The following is a 21,871-nucleotide window of genomic DNA, read 5'->3' as shown; positions in this document are numbered from 1 at the left end:
CCGTTTGCTTACCCTGACCACATAGACCCGAACCAGCACATTGATGGGGTCGTTGCTTGGGATGCCCTGGAACATGCCAAAATTTGGGTCGTACCCCGCCTCTTTGGTGATGTCATCAGGGAGTGGCACTTTGTAGACGCACATGGAGCCCTGCAAGAAAAAGCGGGAGGATGAGGAGGTGTTTTAATCTGGTTAAAAGGGAATGCAGGCCTGGGCAAAGCAATAATAATAATAATAATAAAATAATAATAATAATATTTTAGTTATACCGCGCCCATCTGGCTGGGTTTCCCCAGCCACTCTGGGTGGCTCCCAACAGAATTAAAAGCACAATAAACCATCAAACATTAAAAACAAAAGCAAAAAGGGAGCATGACCGAATCACAGGCTCAGAGATTGTGAGGGCCTCGCAAGGGTCATCTAGTCCAACCCCTTCTGCAGTGCAGGAATTGCAGCTAAAGAATCCCTGTGGCATGTGGCCTCTTTAAAAAACAAAAACCTCTCCCTCTTGTGTTTTGGTGCACCAGAATAATGGCACCAGGAATAACAGACCCCCAGCTCCACGTGGAAAATGCAGGTTTGAAATCAGAAAATTGGAAATTTCTAAGCTTCCAGATTTGTCAGCTTGTTTAAGATAGCTCTATGTATTTTCATTCATTCATTCATTCAGACAAAGTAATAATCATAAACAAATAAGAATAAACAGGTGTACCCCACCACTGAGACCATTCCATTGCAACTATCAACCCAAATTTTCAACACCTCTTACAATGGTTGGACCCCTTTCCGTTTTAACAGTACAAATTCTACAAACACCCTCCATATCTCCTCAAAATCATTTCTCCTGCATATTCCCCGTCTTACCTTAACGGCACATGTTAATTTATCATTAATAGCTATATCCCACACCTCTTTATACCATTCTTCCATTTTATATTCCCCTTGCCCCTTCCACTTCCCAGCTACAATAATTCATGCAGCTGTCAATAAATTTGTAAGCAGCAGAAAGTCAATAGATTTGATGGCAGGATTTAAATAAACATTCACATTATCAGTACTAGAAAATGTTTAGAAGATAGTGAAATATGATGGTGTATTTACTTTTATTTTTATATTTTTAGGCTTGATGTTATGTTATTAATAACTTTTTCTGTTAGGAGATAGCAAAGTGGGTGAAAAGAGAGACAAACCAGAAGCGGAAGTTGGGGGAAGCCCTGGAGGGGGGGGGAGGGAGGAATATATAATAAATGTTAAGAATTTGAGATGTATGTAATGAATGAAAAAGAAAAATGAATATTTTTTTTAATAAATAAATTTGTGAGCAAGTCCTTCACAGCCTGCGAACATTCTACCCCACCGTAAATTGATAATAATGCAACTTCTGGATTTTCAGTCACCTTTAACCCCGTGATTTCTGTTATCTCAATAATAATAATAATAATAATTTATTTGTACCCCGCCCATTTGGCTGGGTTTCCCCACCCACTCTGGGCTGCTTCCACAGAGACCAAAAATACACTAAAATGTCACACATTAAAAACTTCCCTGAACAGGGCTGCCTTAAACACCCTTTGCCAGAAAAATTGTACATAGTGACACCTCCACCACATGTGAACATAATTCCGTTTTCTGGCATCCGTATTTTCAAATCCTATCCAATGTGAGAGCTGGACCATAAAGAAGGCTGATCACCGAAGAATTGATGCTTTTGAATTCTGGTGCTGGAGGAGACTCTTGAGAGTCCCATGGACTGCAAGGAGATCAAACCTCTCCATTCTGAAGGAAATCAGCCCTGAGGGCTCACTGGAAGGACAGATCCTGAAGCTGAGGCTCCAAGACTTTGGCCACCTCATGAGAAGAGAAGACTCCCTGGGAAAGACCCTGATGCTGGGAAAGATGGAGGGCACAAGGAGAAGGAGACGACAGAGGACGAGATGGTTGAACATTGTTCTCGAAGCTACAAACATGAGTCTGACCAAACTGCGGGAGGCAGTGGAAGACAGGAGTGCCTGGCATGCTCTGGTCCAGGGGGTCACGAAGAGTCGGACACGACTAAACGACTAAACAACAACAAATCCAATGTGAGAGGAGGGAGGGAGGACCACACCCATTTCTAGAAGTATAGAGGCATCACATCTCTGAAAAGCGGGCCATAAACTGTTCTGACTCTGCTGTGGGGGGGGGGTTACAGATGCTAGCCCCCCCACTCACTTTGAACCTGCCCACGATGCGATCCTCATCGGCTGCGTGGTCATCGTCATCGCCAATCTTCCCCCGAAAGAGGTTGAAAGTGTGCAGCCAGTCCTCAAAGTAGTCAAATTCCGTCTCCAGCTCTTTGGGGAACACCTGGAGAGGAGGTGACAATGAACCCGGGAAAGCAACAGCGAAGCATGCAAAGTAGAAATAATAATAATAATTGCTCTTCGTTGTATTTCTCCATTTCATAACCTCTTGATGGCAAAAGAAGCCCCCAAAACTCAAAGCAGTTTACAAAAATGATAAAATCAAGCAAAATTTTAGAGCAATAGAGCAATGTTTCCAAACATACCAATATTTAAGATTCAGGTAGGAAGCCGTGTTGGTTTGACGCAGTTGAGATATATATATATCTATATATATCTATATCTATATCTATCTATCTATCTATCTATCTATCTATCTATATATATATATATATGCTTTCGTAGATTTTCACGGGTACAGGAATGCAGGTTTTGGTGTCCTCGGGTGTCTTCCCGTGTAAAAGTTGGGGTGTCTAGGCGACGTTTCGACGAGGTCTCACTCGTCATCTTCAGGCTGGTGCTTTCGGCTTCTTGTTACTGGAACAGAGCAGGATCTCAGTGTTTGAGTTCCTATAAATACTGTTGAGGGGGTGTGGTGTATAGCCTCCAATGTTCTGGGCAGAGAGGAAGTTCCCAGGCTAGTGTGCCTTTTCTTCTTTTGTTCCTTAATTACTTGAGGGATATCTTGAGTGATTTCTTGAGTGATATCCTGAGTACCACTTAGGTGGGTCATTAGGTGTGGATTAGTTGCTAAAGTCTTTGTGTCTTGACCTCTTGAACTTTGTGAAGAGTTTTTCTGAGAAGATGGCTGTACTGCACTTAGTTGTGCTCTGGCTTGGCTTCGTGTATAGGGGCGAGCTGTGGTTTTGTGGCCTGTGTCAGCCAGATCTGTGTAGGGATTGCAGGGGGGTGCAGCATCCGGAGGTGCCACCATGGTTTGGCTACTGGATGGTGTCTGTAATTTATCTGTGGAGAGGGACTGGGTTTGGGTCTGGTGTGGTTGATTGGTGATGGCGTTCTGTGTGCCTCTGGATCTGGTGTCAGTTTTTGTGGGGAGGGCTAATTTCCAGATGTCTGGCAAGCGGGATGTGTCGTCACGCTTGTTCATGTTGTGAGGGTGTTTCTCTATCTCGATGGCTTCCATGATTATTCTCTTGTGGTGATGTTCCATGTTAAAGAGCAATTTGGAATCTGCAAAATTAATTTCGTGTCCTGTTTCTTTCATGTGTTGGAAAAGAGAGGAAGTTTTTTCTTCTTTTTTGACGGCATTCTTGTGTTCTGCGATACGTGCATTTATTCGTCTGTTTGTTTGTCCAATGTACGTGGCTGGGCAGACTTTGCAGGGTATTTCATAGACCCCTTGGTTTTCCAACTGGATTTTATCCTTGGGGTTTCGTCAAAAAAGAAGAAAAAACTTCCTCTCTTTTCCAACACATGAAAGAAACAGGACACGAAATTAATTTTGCAGATTCCAAATTGCTCTTTAACATGGAACATCACCACAAGAGAATAATCATGGAAGCCATCGAGATAGAGAAACACCCTCACAACATGAACAAGCGTGACGACACATCCCGCTTGCCAGACATCTGGAAATTAGCCCTCCCCACAAAAACTGACACCAGATCCAGAGGCACACAGAACGCCATCACCAATCAACCACACCAGACCCAAACCCAGACCCTCTCCACAGATAAATTACAGACACCATCCAGTAGCCAAACCATGGTGGCACCTCCGGATGCTGCACCCCCCTGCAATCCCTACACAGATCTGGCTGACACAGGCCACAAAACCACAGCTCGCCCCTATACACGAAGCCAAGCCAGAGCACAACTAAGTGCAGTACAGCCATCTTCTCAGAAAAACTCTTCACAAAGTTCAAGAGGTCAAGACACAAAGACTTTAGCAACTAATCCACACCTAATGACCCACCTAAGTGGTACTCAGGATATCACTCAAGAAATCACTCAAGATATCCCTCAAGTAATTAAGGAACAAAAGAAGAAAAGGCACACTAGCCTGGGAACTTCCTCTCTGCCCAGAACATTGGAGGCTATACACCACACCCCCTCAACAGTATTTATAGGAACTCAAACACTGAGATCCTGCTCTGTTCCAGTAACAAGAAGCCGAAAGCACCAGCCTGAAGATGACGAGTGAGACCTCGTCGAAACGTCGCCTAGACACCCCAACTTTTACACGGGAAGACACCCGAGGACACCAAAACCTGCATATATATATATATATATATATGCAGGTTTTGGTGTCCGAAGACACCCGAGGACACCAAAACCTGCATTCCTGTACCCGTGAAAATCTACGAAAGCAAATATATATATATATATATATATATATATATATATATATATATATATATAGTCCAGGAGCACCTTAGAGACCAACTAAGTTTGTTCTTAGTATAAGCTTTCATGTGCATGCACATTTCTTCAGATACCAAGAAGCAACTATATATATATCACACAGAGGATCCATGGTTCCCCTTCATTCCCTCCTCTGTGGCTCGCTTTGAAGCAGCAAAGCGGGAGAGTAAGCGGCTCCTGTCCGGTTGGCAGCTTTAAAGCGAGTGTGCTCTCTTTCCATCCCTCCTCCCCGCTCAGCTCGCTGAAAAGCAGCAAAGCTTCTCCACACACCCCTCTCGTGCTCCTTGTCCCTTCAGTGTTTTTCCTTCCCTCCCCACTTAAAATGTGGTTACAAAGCATGGACCCACATGGATCCTCAGGATTTTTGCATTGCGTCACCCAAGTTCACCATCAGATCACATAACATGTCCATGGCTACAGCCTGCACCAAAAAAATCACGCACCCACTGTTTTGTAGGGCCGCAATGGCGCAAAAATGTGGTTACAAAGCACGGATCCACATGGATCCTCAGGATTTTTGCATTGGGTCACCCCAAACTCACCATCAGATCACGTAGCATGTCCATGGCTACAGCCTGCACCAAAAAAATCATGCACCCACAGTTTCATGGGGCCGCAATGGCACAAAAACGCGATTACAAACCACGGATCCACATGGATCCTCAGGATTTTTGCATTGGGCTAGCCCAAACTCACCGTCAAATCACATGCCTGTGGCCGCAGCATGAACCACAAAAATCATACAGCCACTGTTTCGACAGAATATTTTTTTTCTTGTTTTCCTCCTCTAAAAACTAGGTGCGTCTTATGGTCAGGTGCATCTTATGGAGCGAAAAATACGGTAATTAGGTTAGGATTACCATACGCCCGGAATTTCCCGGGTATAACCCTCATAAACAGCATCTCGATGGAAATTGCTGAGATGTCCAGGAAAATGTGGACGTATGGCAGCCCATTTCGGCAGTGTACAGGTGAAACTCGAAAAATTAGAATATCGTGGAAAAGTTCATTTATTTCAGTAATTCAACTTAAAAGGTGAAACTAATATACGAGATAGACTCATATATATATAATCATCACAATTATAACAAATAAAGGATTGACATATCTCGCTTTGCATGTCATGTATTAGTTTCACCTTTTAAGCTGAATTACTGAATTCTCCAGGATATTCTAATTTTTCGAGTTTCACCTGTAGATTTTCATTTAAAAAGTAGCTTAAAAAAAAACCTCAACAACGTTTTTGTCCAGATCTTCACTTTTGAAATATGGCAACCCTAAATTAGGTTATAGAATACACCTGCAAAGGAAAAAAATAAAAGCCCCAGTCTGGAGGGGCCCTCAGGATGCAGAGCTAAACCCCCCATAAACCCACGCTTCTGATGCAGCTGGGATCTGGCACAGCTCACCTTAAGCTCATCGATCTTCTGCTTGTTCTTCTTCTCGGGACCCTCGGACGTCGGCGGCTGCCCCTGTTGCTGCTTCTTCTTCTTGTCCTCCTTGGGGGCCTTGACTTTCTCTTTGGTCTTCCCTTGGCCTTTGGAGCCTTTCATGGGAGAGTCATCGAGTCTGATTTCTGAGCCCCCCAAGGGAACCAGTGGCAGGTGGCGTATGGGGAGGGCAGGTGCAGCAAAGGCGGGAGACGAGAAACAGAAGAAGCAGCCGTGATGTGCATGAAAGCTGACAGGCAGCCCCTATCAAACCAATTTTTGCCGTTCCTAAAAGGGTCCCTTCCTACTGAGGCTTGGGGGAGACCAAGTGTCTCAGGTACCATGCTCGAAAGGGCTGCACAGGTGAGGAACAGTGGATCCTAGATCAGGATCCTAGAAAAAAAACGCACCAAAAATTCTGGCCAATATACCGTATTTTTTGCTCTATAAGACTCACTTTTCCCCTCCTAAAAAGTAAGGGGAAATGTGTGTGCGTCTTATGGAGCGAATGCAGGCTGCGCAGCTATCCCAGAAACCAGAACAGCAAGAGGGATTGCTGCGTTCACTGTGCAGCGATCCCTCTTGCTGTTCTGGCTTCTGAGATTCAGAGTACTTTTTTTCTTGTTTTCCTCCTCCAAAAACTAGGTGCGTCTTATGGTCTGGTGCGTCTTATAGAGTGAAAAGTACGGTAAGTTTCAAATGTGGGAGTGGTCGCTACTTGCAAATCCAACGTACAGAAAAGCCCAATATACACGTTGATCTACCCCCATTTAGGTGAGGAATCATATGATTATATGCTGCTTTAGAGTTTTTTATTCGATCCAACACATGTAATTATTAATATTCGTTATTTCCAGTCATTTTCTCTGAGAAACATAGAAAATAACAGGATATATTTATACAAATTCTTCAAACTTACACAACCCCTTAAAAATTAGGTACGGAACCAAATGTTGCGTAATACTGTTTTATAATTTATGAGAATTGAGAATTTGAATGTATTTTCATGTAATGTTTGATACTTCCAGCTGATGAAGGTGAATATCTCGAAACAGTCCTGGTTTCTGATCCATAATTGACTTCTGACTTCTGCTCAATGATTGAAACTAAGATCTTCATGTCAAATCTGACTATGGACTAACATGAACTTATCTCTACTCATAAACTCTTACCTTTAATACTGTAACGAATTATTGTGTTATACATATCCTTATGAGTTTGAGTTTGTAATCCTTGTCAGAATACATACTTTTGAATGGATTAGTTTTTGTTGATTTGCAAGTAGGGACCACTCCCACTTTTGAAACTTATACTGGCCAGAGTTCTTGGTGTGCTTTTTTCTTGGTAATAACAAGAACTCCAACTTATTTAACATCCCATCAGGATCCTGACACTTCCCGGGGGCAGCGGGACAGTATAGATTTGGAACAGCGGTTTGCAGAGGGGCATAGTTAGAAGACAAAAGTTGGGAAGAACTGGGTGGTGAACAGCTAGGAGAAGCAGAACCAGGAGAGAGAGAGTTAGCAGACTCCGGTTCGCCGGAAAGTGTCCAGCCGATCAGTCCAAGGTCACGGAGATTAGATAAGGTAGCTGCACAGAAGGCGCAGTGGTTGCGAGATCAGGTTGCAAGATGAGGAAGAGACTCAGGAGGAAAGTGGGGGTAAACCTTAATTGGGAGCACCTGCACTCTGAGAATGGACAATTTGCTCTTCCCCTGTGATCATTAAAATCTCTTTCAATGGTAAGAGACTATTTTTGCTTTGTTCTGCTCATCTGCAGCAAAAGAGAGGGACGAAACTGCTTCCCCAAAGCCGGACAGAATGCTTCGATTCATTGGGAGGGAGGTGTTCGTGGTTTCTCTTGGAAGTTTGGGTGCAACTCAGCTTGCAGAAAAAGGGTCTGCACGGGGTCTAAGCAGAGTATGGGACCCCCCCCAAATCCCCAAAACTATCCCTGTACCTTTAACCTCTTTGCTGACCCCTCTCTCTCTCCTTCGAGGTTTAGAGGGGTACACATTGGGTTGCGTTCCCTTTACAACTTTCTTCTCTTCCTGAAACTTTCTTGGGGCCTCAAGGCAGGAGGAGGGAACTTTCTGATTCTGTATCAGACAGTGTCAGATCACAGAAGTGCCCCCCCCCCAGCCTTCCCCAAGACATCTGACATGCTCAGCTCCAAAGTCCAATTCTGCCAGCTTTCATCGCCTCTTTGCCAGTGATGGGTTGATGACAGAAAAACTGAGGGAGGTGGGGGGACCATGCAGAGAGGGAGACAGAAAGTGCCCAAACCTTTGCTTTTGGGCAGTTGGCAAAGAGAGAGCGAGGAAGGAATGGAAGGAGGCGCAAACACTCTGCAGATGGTGCCATGGAAGGGGCCTGCACTGAACTCTTTTCATATGCATTGAAATAAAATAAAATGTGATGGCATAACAGTTTACTCGAAGGTGGAAATGGAGAATTCATTTTCAACAGTTCTCAATGTTTCTACATTTCAGGTATACTTGCATTTTCTTTCAGCTCTAGGAGAGGAGCTCGTTTTTGGGGGGACAGATTTGGAGAGGGCAAATCTCTGTGTTTCATAATTTTGGAACATTTACATCTTGTGTATTGTTTTGTGAACTGCCCTGAGAAAGCCTCTCCCGACATCGGGGGGGGGGGTTGCGGGCTCACGCCCACCTTCACCCGCGCGATCTAGGGAATCATTGGGCCGCGTCATTGCCTGGGCCAGCCAATCGGCTGGCTGCAGGGGCGGGGCTTGGGATAATTTAAGGTCAGAGCGGCCCGAGAACACCCCTTTTCTCCTTCGATCCAGCTGCAGTTTCCCACCCACCCGCCTTCTAGGTTTTCCCTTGGACTTTGCTATGGACCTCGGTTGGTCTCTGCAAGGGGCCTGGTAGGAGTTTTTCCACTTGGCTAATTGGCATTGATTTTAAAGCCATTTGGTTTTTTCGCCTACCTCGTAGCAAAACGTCACGACACCTTTGGTTTCGGCGGTTAGGCATTGGTAGGGGTATTATTATGCTGATGAGATGGGGGGAGGAGCGTCATCACCTCCCCCAAATGCTGAGGGGTAGTCTGATAAAGGATTCCGGGGGGGGGGGGCGTTGCCTCATCCAAAACCTATGGAGGCTAGGGCCTAAAGCGCGCTCCTGAGCCGTGACCCCTCGGGGAGCACCTAGGGATGTGCATCTCAGGGGCTCCCCCTGTTGGAGTTAACCCCTCCTGGTCTTGTGCCGGATAGTCTGATAGGACCAATGCCTAAAGCCAATACCGCTCTTACCTGTAATCAATAAAGTTGTGGCCATTTTTTGCCCATTAACCTTAAATTCTGGTGTCCTGTGTCTTTATTTCTATCCAACTGGGGGGGGGGGCGGGAATCACCATGCAACTTGTGACGAAGGGCAGCTAATAATAATAATAATAACAACAACAACAACAATAATGCACCGCTTGATGGGAAAAAAGAACCCGAACAAATCTCAAAGCAGTTAAACCCTAGTCTCCTCCTCGCTTACTGGTCCTCTGCTAAACCGGAAGCAGTTTGCAGATATTTTGCATGGAGTGAAAGCTAAACTCCTTTCAGGAGAGCCCTGGTTTTAACAGCTTCATGGCTGATCAAGCAGCCCAGAGGTGAAGGGCTGCCCGTTCCTGGAGCTGCAGTGAGAAGGAAGGCTTGACCTGTTAATTTCTGCCTGCTCTCCAGCTGTGGAAGGTGCAGGCTCTGTCAGCGAGTGGGGCTTTCCTTGTAGTTTGAATTCCCCAAACATTACAGGTTGTTTGGGGGGGGGGGTTAACTCTCCTATCTAATCCACCTTTTGTTTCTTTGAACTCCAGATTTCCAAAAAATTACCCTCAGACATATCCATCTCATCCTTCTCCTCCGCTTCGGCCGCAGCTGCCTCCTGCTGTCGAAGCAGCTAGAAAAAGGAAATAAAGGAAGGTCACACAACAATGGAGGTGTTATAGGAATTCTAAGGTCATATAGATATAAAATAAATGTTCATAAATGTACAAGGCAAACGCATACATAAGTATATAAACCACGTGTCTGAAATAGTACAGGAGAACAGTCCTAAAGCCATTTTGACTCTTTCAGTGACCTCAAATATTCCTCTGCAGCTTGGATGGAAATGGGAAAAGCCTCACCCGTTGTCTCTGTGCTCACAAATCCTGCCTTAAGGGCACATTTGGGTATGAACAGGGTGAGCCTGTGACCTGGACCCAGGTATTAAGTATTTATCATCACAAAAGAATGCCGCTATCACAGCTAAGGCAGCCCTTCCATATGATAGAATACACCATGGGTAGGTAAATTAAGGCCCGGGGGCCGGATCTGGCCCAATCGCCTTCTCAATCCGGCCTGCGGACGATCCAGAAATCAACGTGTTTTTACATGAGTAGAATGTGTCCTTTTATTTAAAATGCATCTCTGGGTTACCTGTGGGGCATAAGAACTTGTTCCTTTTTTTCATTTTCCAAAATATACTCCAGCCCCCCACAAGGTCTGAGGGACAGTGGACTGGCCCCCTGCTGAAAAAGTTTGCTGAACCCTGGAATACACAGCCTGGAAGGGCATTGAATTATAGAACTGGAGAATTGGAAGGGACTCCAAAGGCCATCTAGTCCAACCCCTTGCAATGCATGCTGGGATGAAGTTGTTCCAGCAGCATTCATTTGACAGAAGCCCCGGAGGAATTTGGTGGCACGTGAGCAAGCCGGCCTAACAATACGGGAAGAGCCAAGTATATCTCGTACGGAATTAGAATTAGCTTTGTTTTGCAGAATGGGAGAACGGCTCTTGTGTTGAAGGAATGGGTTTCTGTGCAGTCAGTCTGAAACGGGACCCAAAATCCCCATTTTCCTTCTCCAAGGGAGCATTTCTAAAATGAATTAACTTGAGCACTTGAGTTAATGTATAAACAGAAAGCCAGCCGTATAAACAAGTGCTCAAAGCCCTCTCCTTTATCAGCCCGTGACAGCAATGGATGGCCTTGCCAGTTCCGAGTGGAACAGGGATGGCACATCTGGGTCTTATCTTACATCCTGACCACAAAGACGCACAGACCTTGTCAGGTCTGACAAGAGACCTGGAAACGGCGCCAGGAGTTCTCTTAGAGTTGGTGACCTTCTTCTTTCCCCAAGATAAGAGTATAGGAACAGGAACAACCTTTTATGGTCAAGAGTATCAGAACAGGAACATCTGTTTATAGTCATGGATGTCTACTTACGTGTATAAGTGGACGTGATTGGATTCCTGGGTAAGGGGGAAGAGGGTGCCTGGAGGATAAATATACTGCATGAAATTTCTCATTTCTTTGGACTTGCTGTGGACTGACCACTCAAGTGCCTTCTGCTTTCTGGAGAGCAGAATAAACTCTTTCTCAGAATCAACCTCAGTGTCATTTGACTTCCTTTCTCCCTCCCGGGAGCAATGCAGACCCCACCAGTCGGCAAAGTCTAAGAAGGCTACAGTGTGGCTTCCTGCTCCATATTTTGCACCAGCTTCTTTTGATCACCACCTGCCAACCACTCACCTCCTTCATCGTCTCGATGGAGGCAAAATACTTGGACCACCAGTCCAGCATGCTCTCGTCAGGCTCATCGTCCTCCTCCTCCTCTGCACCCCCTTTCTTCTTCTTTTTCTTCTTCTTCTCCTTCTCTTCTTCCGACTGCAAAATAATGGGGAAGAGGAGGGTGACATAGGTTCTGGTTTTCGAACGTTTTTCGGAAGCCGAACGTCCAACATGGCTTCTGCGGCTTCTGATTGAGTGCAGGAAGCTCCTGCAGCCAATCGGAAGCCGTGTCTTGGTTTTTGAACGGTTTTGGGAGTCAAATGGACTCCCAGAATGGATTAAGTTTGGCAACCAAGGTACCACTGTATAAGAAATCTGCTTTAAAAGGGTGAAACTGGATATGATGGAAGCTTCAAAACACAATTGTATGTAATCATGATGATAAGCATTGAAGTTGGGTGGGCGGGAAGTCCTTAGTATTGCAGAACAGGATCATAACCGTTGAGTGATAAAGCGTAACTTTGAATCTTGAAATAAAACAAAACATTAAAAATGAGAACAGATTGCTGGACTATTTGGGCCATTGGCCTGATCCAGCAGGATTTTCTCATGCCCGTCGTGGGATCATAGTGCTTTAAATGTGTGGCATGACACTCGGTTTATTTATTTATTTATTTTTAAAGATATTTATTAAAGTTTTATTCTTATTAAAGTTTTATTCTTGTCCATGTCAATTTGGCTTCAGAGAAGAAAGTTCCCTCTCTACCCAAGGGGTTCTTAGTTCTCCAAATATCAATTAAGTCCATGTTGTCAGTCATGTCAAAAACAGTTTTTGGCAGTCTGCCATCTTTAGTGACTACCTGTCTTTGTGACTTATCTATATTTGTGGACACCACTCCATTCATATCTCCCATCATAATGATGTTATACTCCATAGAGTCCAACTATATATTCTTATCCCAGTCGTGGGATCATAGTGCTTTAAATGTGTGGCATGACGCTCGGTTTAATTCAGCCCTCGGTGCCTGGGGAGAAAGGCCTTGGATTGACAGCTAGCAAAAGCATGCGCAAGAGCTCTGTCGTCACTATAATGATCTCTGGCAAGCAAGCAGCTGGATAAGCAGCAACAACTCCCCGTCAGTTTTATATAGTTTATTTACAAGGATAAACACATCCAGAGCATGGCCTTCTTGCCTGCTCTCATTAGGAGAAGTTGCTCAGTCTGACTCATTGTCCCTCCCCAAACAGGAAGAACGCCAAAATCCCACCTTTCCACTCCTTTCCTTCTGTTTCTCTCTGAGCCTCTCCAATCTCCTTGTTTGGGGACCGCATGACTGGCCTATCTCCAGGGGCATAGCTAGCTGCTCCAGAACCCAGAGCAGCAGGGGCGGAGTGATCCGTGCATGGGGGCAGGGAGATCCACGCATGGGGGTGGCACGGCAATTTGCCCATAGGGGTAGCACGGTGATGTGATGTGACGGGGGGGCTGCGTCAATCCGTCCAGAGGGGTCCTGCAGCGATCCACCCAGGGGGGTGCCGCGGCAAGCTGCCCACAGAATCCACCTGGCGGACGCAAGCCCCAAGCTTCCGTTTCAGGCAGTGCAGGGCCCTGAGCCACCGCATCACTCCCAGGAGAGATGCATGGCTTGGGAATGCTGTAAGCCAGTGCCGTCCCCCGTGGTATGCTATTTTGGCACCCCTTCAGGGATGACACCTGGGGAGGCCCTCCCCCATCGCCTCCACCTTTCTCCGTCACTGCCTGTCTCTTCCCCAAAAGACACAGCCTCCGACCCTAGCTTATCAGCTGGTTGCCTGGCAACGCTTGGACCAACTTCCAACTCTTCCTCTCCTTGGGAGCTAGCAGCTTGTTCCCTGGGAAGGAGGGGGGCCGGACTGTCCTCTCTAAATTCAGACAGCTCCCATCTACAGAGTCAGGCCCTTGCTTGCTCAGCTCAGTTTCTGAGGCTGACTCTTTCGCTGCGCTCGGGGTGGGGGTGGGGACACACGTTCCTGACAGTCACCACAGAAGCAGTCACTTACCACATCCACTTTCACGACCGCATCAGAGTTCTGCCTCCGGGGGAAGGAGAGGAAAAGGGAGAAAAAGAAGCACAATTACAAAGAGGAAGGCAGGCCTGCAGTTTGCATACATGCCAACATTTCCCAGATAAAAAATAAGGAAATTCGTCACTCTTCCCCGCAACTGATGTTCCTTGATCTTCCATTCCCCCCCACCCAGAGCATTTCGCAACAGAAGGCAGGTCAGTGCCACCACCACTTCCCCAACGGGACACAGCAAAGATGTCCTCTCTTGTCCTGAGAAAACCCCTTAATACCGGTTTTATTTTATTTTGTGCTCTGTTAAATTTACAAGGAGAAAAGCACTGTTGGAAATTTCCATTCCACCTTTAGTTGCAGACATGGAACTGTTACGTGTCACATGTCTGTTTACATACCAGCACAGTTTGCTGGGAACTTCCGCTGTGTATAGCTTTTGCTTTTGACTCTCTCTCTGAGGAGACGAAAAGAGAGACAACATGTTTCTTTTGTCCTGATTTATGCTTCATAAATCCGTAGCTTGTTAGTATGTTTCCACAAGCCTCATGCCTCTTCTGTTTGCACAGTATGCTCTGCTGGTGTGCTCAGGCTTTGAAGTCTGAGATGTCGCACCAGAGGTTGGGGATTCATCACAGCTGGAAGGGCATGATCCAGCTGGGGGCTAGCCAGCTGGCTTCTCGACCCCCGAAGGATGCCGACAAGTACACACCAATAAATATATTTTAGAAAACTTACCGCTTCCAGCTTGACCATGGTTTCCATCTTCTTGATGGGGGCCTCGGGCTCCATGTTAACCACGATTTCCCCTGTGGGGTGAGAGATGGGTCCACCATTGGCCAGGGCTGCATAGGCACTCATGAGCTTAGCTGGGCAGAGGACAGAGAAAGAGAACCAAGCACAGAAAAAGAGGGAAAGGGAGAGAAGAAGAAGAAGAAGAAGAAGAAGAAGAAGAAGAAGAAGAAGAAGAAGAAGAAGAAGAGAATTGTTTTAGGACAGAGGTGGCCAGAAGGCAGAGATTCTGGAGAATTCCAACGGAAACAGAAACAGTGTTTGCTTATTTGCCCTGTGTCCGGAATGGAAATCAATCCCGTGGATAGTGTTTCTGTTTATTCCACTGTGCAGTGATTGGAGTCACAAGACTCTGTTTACATTCCTGAGATTCCAGACTGTTGGAAGTCTCATGGAAGACAGGAGATGGATGTGATGTTACCGGTTTCCTGTTCCTTTGTTTTCCAGTTGCTCTCTGCTTTCACAGAGAGAGCACGTATATTTCTTTACTGTCTGCGTAACTAGAAATAAAACTCTTTGCAAGGTAGCTCATATTTTCTCGTCCTTCCCTGCTGCTGGATACTCTGTGTAATGAGGGAACGTGCTTGGAGCCTTATCAGAGGCTCAGGTCATTAATCATCATTGGAGGTGATTCCAAAGGACTCAACCGGAGGATGAGCTTTTCCAGCTCGTAGCGGAGGCTCCGACAGAGAGTTGGTGGTTGTTTTAGTCTGTGAATGGTACCTGTTTCCCTGCAAGGTGGCCTTGCCCCAAATATGCCCTCCTGACACCTTCCATCTTACAGGTACCACATAATACCCATTCCACATCTTTGGAACTCCCTGCCTTTGACATCAAGTACCTTCCCTGTACTCTTTTCAGAGCCTGATAAAAACATTTTTTATTAAAAAAAATTTTGATTTTTCAGATTAAAATTTTGCAGGCACATATCCAGCATACAGCATAGAAACAAGATTCCAAAGAATCTCCTGGACTTTTCTCCTCCCCTTTGTGGGTCCTTTGGTTAATCATTTCCTCCTGCATCTTTTAGGATAACCCAAATCTTCTACCTCTCCATTGTGTCCAAAATACACCATTAAACTACAAGCGTTTTTCCAATCCTACAAACGATTTTAACTGTTTGCAATGGTTTTTAAGATAAATTAAACTACAAGAGTTTTTCCAATCCTACTAACGATTTTAACTGTTTGCAATGGTTTTAAAGATAAATTACAAATTTTTCCCATTCCTTATTAAATTTTTGGTCTTCCTGATTTCTGATTCATTTTAGCCATTTTTGTATAATCCATCAACTTGGCCTGCCATGATTCTCTGGTAGGGACATTATCTTGCTTCCATCTCTGGACCAGTGGCATCCGTGAGTAACATTCACGGAAAAACATTTCTGTTTAGACAAGCCTACTCAGACTTCGATAAAGCTGATGTGTTTTTAGTTTACTGCTTTTAAAAAAACAATCTTTTAATTCTTTTTACTAATTCTTTTTATTGCTTTGTAAATCACTTTGAGTGTTATATAAATTTTATGCAAAATGAATAAATAAATTACATCCTCCCCTCCCCCATTCAAATTGTGTTCCCTTTGCAACGAAACGAACATTTTGGAAATAATCATGGCATGAATTACGCGGAATCCCCAATTTATGCAGATAGTTATGTGAATTATATCAACGAGTGGACAGCGAGACGAATAACATAGCACTTGGCAAAAAACGAACTGTTATGGTTCAGAAAGAGCCCTGATTGTGACCAAGACAGGGCAGAGATAGCTGCCTTCTTCTTACATCCCTCCCAGAAGGTGTGATAAAAGGAAGAAAAAAATGAATGGAAAAGTGGAGAAGAAAATACTGGAGAGAGAACACCTCCAAGCTTCAGAGAGAAAGCTTGCAGGGATGAGAATAAGCACACAAATAGGTTGAATGCACAAGAACCTTTGTGTTACGGATGTTCCCAGGCTCAGCTATAATCCCAGCACTTTGTATTTCACAGAACCGTAGAATTGAAATAGAACCATAGACTAGGGTTGGAAGGGACCCTGAGGGTCATCTAGTCCAACCCCTTGAGATGCAGGCATCTCAGCTGAAGCATTCATGGCAGGTAGCCATCCAACCTCGGCTTTAAAATCTCCAAGAAAGGAGTGCCCACCACCTTCCGAGGGAGACCGTTCCACTGTCGAACGGCTATTGCCACCCTGAACATTCCCACATTTATTTCAGATGTGGGGTTGTGCGGAGAAGCAAAGAAAGAAACAGTGATTTGCTTAAGCGATTTCCTAGGTGCTTTGGGATTTGAACCAGGACCTCTGCTGCTCATGGAGCTCAGTTTCTTAATTACAGAGGAGGCTCATTAAATAGCATTCTGCCCCACACCCTCCTGTCTAGCAAACCAAGACCCTAAACTGGATCCGTTCCGGAGCTCCGTTCACAACCTGAGCAGAACGCAACCTGCATCTGCACGTCTGCGCATGCGTGGGTCACGATTTGCCGCTTCTGCGCATGCATGTGACATCACTTTGAGCATCTGCGCATGCGTGAGCGGTGAAATCCAGAAGTAACCCTTTCCGGTACTTCCGGGGCACCGCAGTACGCAGTATGAAAATGCTCAACCTGAACGCAACACGAGGTATGACTGTACAGTGGTACCTCGGGATGTGAACGAGATCCGTTCCAGAGCCCCGTTCGCATCCCGAACGGAACGCAAGACGCGACGGTGCGTCTGCATGTGAGCGGGTCACGTTTTACCGCTTCCACGCATGCGCGTGATGTCATTTTGAGTGTCTGCATGCGTGAGCGGTGAAACCCGGAAGTAACGCGCTCCGTTACTTCCAGGTTGCCGCGGAGCGCAACTCGAACGCGCTCAACCCGAAGTGCATTCAACTCGAGGTATGACTGTACTGGTCGTCCCCTGTTCCACGTTACACACTTAGTTCACACCAAAAGTGCCCCATCTTCTGGACCCCATAACATCACCCTCCCTCCCTCCCTCTACCTGGGACTACCTGCTGTGCTCCAATGTTGGGCTTTCTTATCCGGAGGCCTATAGATGAATTTCCTCAGGGAGTTCACAGCATGGCTTCCCACGAGAGTGTAACGCCCGAAAGCACGGCAATCCACAACGCGGATGTTCAGCGGGGGGTGAAGAAGCTCATTCTCAGGCAGATCCTGCAGAGGACCAGATGCAAAGGTAGGATTTAAAAGAGATCTTATGGCGGTTGTGGGAGGGCTGAGGGGAGGAATCAACAGATCTCTGTTGTCTTCAGGGTCATCTTAGCCACCCCCTCCTTGTTCCAATGCCTTCATTGGTCCCAAATCTAGAAAGATGAGATCTGATTGGATGAGCTTACTGCCGCTCTGGGCAAATGTTTTATTTTATTTTATTTTAAAAAATATTAGATTTTCCACAATAATAACAAAAACCACAAGGCAGAATAACACACAAAAACAGAAAAAAGAAAAGGAAAAAAGGAAAAGGAAAAAGAAAAATACATCAATGAACGAACGATAACCCTCTTTCACAGAGAGACGGTGTATTTTTCTTTGCTGTCTGCGTAGCGGGAAATAAAACTCTTTAGCCACGTAGCCATAAATCTCATCCCTTCCATGTGCTGCTTTGATTCTCTGCTGCATGGGAATGTGCCTGAGGCCTCATCAAAGGCTCAGGTCGTTAATTATCGTTGGGGGCGATTCTGGAGGAAGATGAGTTTTATCAGCTTGGCTGAGCGGAGATCCCAACAGGCGCATGCATGCGCTGTACGTAACAACGCCACATATGTGCTGTGCATAGCGGTTTGCCGCCAGGGCTGCTCGAGCGCCATACGGACAGCGGTGGGATCCCTCTGTCACCGCTACAGCCACATGTAGAGGATCCTCCATTCGCGGTTGCAGACGTGAGCAGAGGATCCCAGTACTGACCGTACGGCACTGGAGCAGTGCCGCTGGCAAACCACTATGTACAGTGCATGTGCGTCATCGCTACGTATGCCATATATGTCGTACGTAGCGATGCCACACATGCGCCCTGTGTAGTGATGCCCCACCCCAGGTGTCACATGATGTTTTCATTCACCCCTGCTTGTGGGCTTCTAAGGATTGGCTCCTGATTGGCCACTGTGGGCTGGATGGACCTTTGGTGCGATCCAAAAGCCAGGAGGGGAGAGGGCTCCTGTGTTCAAATCCTGCTTGCTGGTTTCCCACATGCCTCTAGTTGGCCACTGTGAGAACAGAATGCTGGGCTAGAGGGGCCTTTGGCCTGATCCAGCAACCTCTTCTCATGTCCTTATGCACCCATCTCTGCAGGGAGAAGATACTCACCACTTCAAACCATTTGACCAAGGTGCTGAAATTGGGGTTTTTCTTGTAATTCTGGATGAGGGACGACTGGACTCCCCTCCCGGCACATTCGATGTCCACTCGAGGCCGATCCACCTGCGCCAAGTTCACGCGCTTCAGGTCTCTCAGTCCCCAGAACAAGATCTAGAATTATGAAAAGATAAAGGTAAAGGACCCCTGACAAGTTAAGTCCTGTCAAAGGCGACTCTGGGGTTGTGGTGCTCATCTCGCTTTGCAGGCGTTTTCCGCAGACAGTTTTTCCGGGTCATGTGGCCAGCAGGACTAAGCCACTTCTGGCGCAACAGAACACCGCAACGTTGTTTACCTTCCCGCTGGAGTGGTACCTATTTATCTACTTGCCCTTTTGGGTGTGCTTTCTAACTGCTAGGTTGGCAGGAGCTGGGACCGAGCAACGGGAGCTCACCCCATCATGGGGATTCGAATTGCCGACCTTCTGATCAGCAAGCCCAAGAGGCTCAGTGGTTTAGACCGCAGCACCACCCTCGTCTAGAATTATAAAATTGTAGATCACAGAAGAATTGATGCTTTTCCACATTGGTGCTGGAGGAGACTCTTGAGAGTCCCATGGACTGCTAGAAGATCAAACCTCTCCATTCTGAAGGAAATCAGCCCTGAGTGCTCACTGCAAGGACAGATCCTGAAGCTGAGGCTCCAAGACTTTGGCCACCTCATGAGAAGAGAAGACTCCCTGGAAAAGACCCTGATGATGGGAAATATGGAGGGCACAAGGAGAAGGGGACGACAGAGGACGAGATGATTGGACAGTGTTCTCGAAGCTACCAGCATGAGTCTGACCAAACTGCGGGAGGCAGTGGAAGACAGGAGCGCCTGGCGTGCTCTGGTCCAGGGGGTCACAAAGAGTCGGACATGACTAAATGACTAAACAACAACAACAAAGAATTGTGGAGTCGGACGAAGGGACTGGTCAGGGACTGGACTGAAGAGGAGCACTGGGGATCGCCCTCTCCTTCTCCTCAGCTTCCCTTGGAGGAGGAGGAGGAGTGATGGTGATCGCCCCCCCTCCATCAGTTTCAAGACAAGAGGGAGACAGGATTGAATTACAGTAGAACTCAGAGCTGGAAGAGAAGGAAGGGGAGAGCTGATAGCAGAGACTTCCTTAGAAAGCAGAGAAGAGCCACCATCCCCAAGAACTCATCACTCGATTAGAGTTCAAGAGCAATGGGCTCAACGGCATTTGACTACTGGGGCCCCCCTAGAGACCCCCCCCATGCCTGATAGGACTCTGAGGACCATCTAGTCCAGGCATGGCCAAACGCAGACCTCCAAATATTTTGGGACTACAATTCCCATCACCCCGGACCACTGGTCCTGTTAGCTAGGGATGATGGGAGTTGTAGTCCCAGAACATCTGGAGGCCAAGTTTGGCCATGCCTGATCTAGTCCAGCCCCCTGCAATGCTGGAATATGCAGCTGTTCCGTACAGGGATCGAAACTGCAACCTTGGCGTTACCAGCACACGCTCTAACCAACTGAGCTCTCCACCCCCATTGTTCTGCCTGGACGCTGAGGTCCAGCGCTGAGGGCCTTCTGGTGGTTCCCTCCCTGCGAGAAGCAAAGTTACAGGGAACCAGGCAGAGGGCCTTCTCGGTGGTGGCACCTGCCCTGTGGAACGCCCTCCCATCAGATGTCAAAGAGATAAACAACTACCTGGAGGGCAGCCCTGTTCAGGGAAGTTTTTAATGTGTGGCATTGTAATGTACTTTTAATCTTTGTTGGAAGCTGCCCAGAGTGGCTGGGGAGACCCAGCCAGATGGGCGGGGTACAAATAATAAATTATTATTCCAGTTACAGATAGGTAGCCGTGTTGGTCTGCCATAGTCAAAACAAAACAAAATTCCTTCCAGTAGCACCTTAAAGACCAACTAAGTTAGTTCTTGGTATGAGCTTTCGTGTGCATGCACACTTCTTCAGATACACAGAAGAAGTGTGCATGCACACGAAAGCTCATACCAAGAACTAACTTAGTTGGTCTTTAAGGTGCTACTGGAAGGATTTTTTTTTGTTTTAAATTAATTATTATTAATTATGAATTATTATTATTATTATTACTTGGAAGCACCAGTCCACCCACCCGCCATTCAGGAAGCACAGCACCGAGGTTTTAAGCTTACCTCCACTCTGTATTTGCTCAACACAGGGCGGATTCCCAAAGGCACAGGCAGGATGGGGCCCCGATCCATGTCCGTGGGGCCGTCAATGGGAGGCAGCTCTGACTTCCCGGCTGGGCCAATCTGCAAGAGAGAAGGACGGCAGGTAGAATCTGTTCCTTCAGCAATCTCTCTCCCTCACACACAAACACACATTTGCCAACCACCATGATGCTTTCGTTCACCCTGGGAAGGTTAACCCATCCCGTTCATGCATTGCTAAGTTGGGGAGTTTAGAATCCCTGCTTTGAATAAGGTAAGCCCAAAGTCACGGTTTTGAATAGAGTAGGTCAACTCTTCATCCTATACTGCGTGACTTGGAAAATTTGGGTCCAGTGTTTTGCCCGAGTCTTTGAAACGAAGACTGGTACTCAAGGAATCATGTAGGGTAGGGGGTTGCCAACTTTTTTTGGGGGGGTGCTGAGGGCTCATTTGGAATGAATGTTGAGAATGTGCCATGGGTGCCAGTTACAAGATGGCTGCCATGGGGTGTGTGGCAATGCCAGTGCTTTTTGTTTTCAAAAAATAATGTTTAGGGGTACTCTCATTTTGACTCAAGAAAAATCACCATTTGATAGTTCACATCGGGAAAAAGAAATACATTAAATGGACAAAAGTACAAAGATTCAAAAAAATGTTTAGGGGTATGTGTACCCCTGTATCTCCCCAGAAAAAAAGCGCTGGGCATTGCACAACGTGGCTGCTGTGGGGAAGCGGAATGATGGATTCCATGTTCGGATGGCTGAGACTACAATTCCCATCATCCCTGACCACTGGTCCTGTTAGCTAGGGATGATGGGAGTTGTAGTCCAAAAACAGCTGGAGACCCAAGTTTGGGAAACCCTGATCTAGTGCATTCCCCGGGGATATTTCCTGAGTCATTTCACAGGTGCCAATGGATAGAA

At 46.4% G+C, this 21,871-nt stretch overlaps 1 protein-coding gene across 15 annotated transcripts in view; it reads right to left on the bottom strand.

Moving 5' to 3' along the window:
- OTOF (otoferlin) overlaps positions 1 to 21,871 on the bottom strand; it is a 204,435-nt gene that overhangs the window by 31,383 nt on the left and 151,181 nt on the right. For 8 of the 15 annotated variants that reach the window (XM_081903593.1, XM_081903601.1, XM_081903607.1 and 5 more), the window contains 10 exons: positions 20,931 to 21,050; positions 18,760 to 18,921; positions 17,448 to 17,610; positions 14,399 to 14,529; positions 13,646 to 13,675; positions 11,627 to 11,761; positions 9,943 to 10,009; positions 6,076 to 6,242; positions 2,212 to 2,346; positions 13 to 150 (listed from right to left, as the gene is read on the bottom strand). In XM_081903593.1, the coding sequence (XP_081759719.1) occupies positions 13 to 150; positions 2,212 to 2,346; positions 6,076 to 6,242; positions 9,943 to 10,009; positions 11,627 to 11,761; positions 13,646 to 13,675; positions 14,399 to 14,529; positions 17,448 to 17,610; positions 18,760 to 18,921; positions 20,931 to 21,050 (1,248 nt within the window). The remainder of the gene's footprint in view (positions 1 to 12; positions 151 to 2,211; positions 2,347 to 6,075; positions 6,243 to 9,942; positions 10,010 to 11,626; positions 11,762 to 13,645; positions 13,676 to 14,398; positions 14,530 to 17,447; positions 17,611 to 18,759; positions 18,922 to 20,930; positions 21,051 to 21,871) is intronic. The other 7 variants (XM_081903604.1, XM_081903603.1, XM_081903598.1 and 4 more) reach the window with 3 other exon arrangements.

Source organism: Podarcis melisellensis, assembly GCF_964234715.1.
Source record: "Podarcis melisellensis genome assembly, chromosome: 3".
Taxonomy (NCBI): domain Eukaryota; kingdom Metazoa; phylum Chordata; class Lepidosauria; order Squamata; family Lacertidae; genus Podarcis; species Podarcis melisellensis.
Note: the sequence above shows the minus strand (reverse complement) of the source record. Positions and strands in the feature narration are given on the sequence as shown.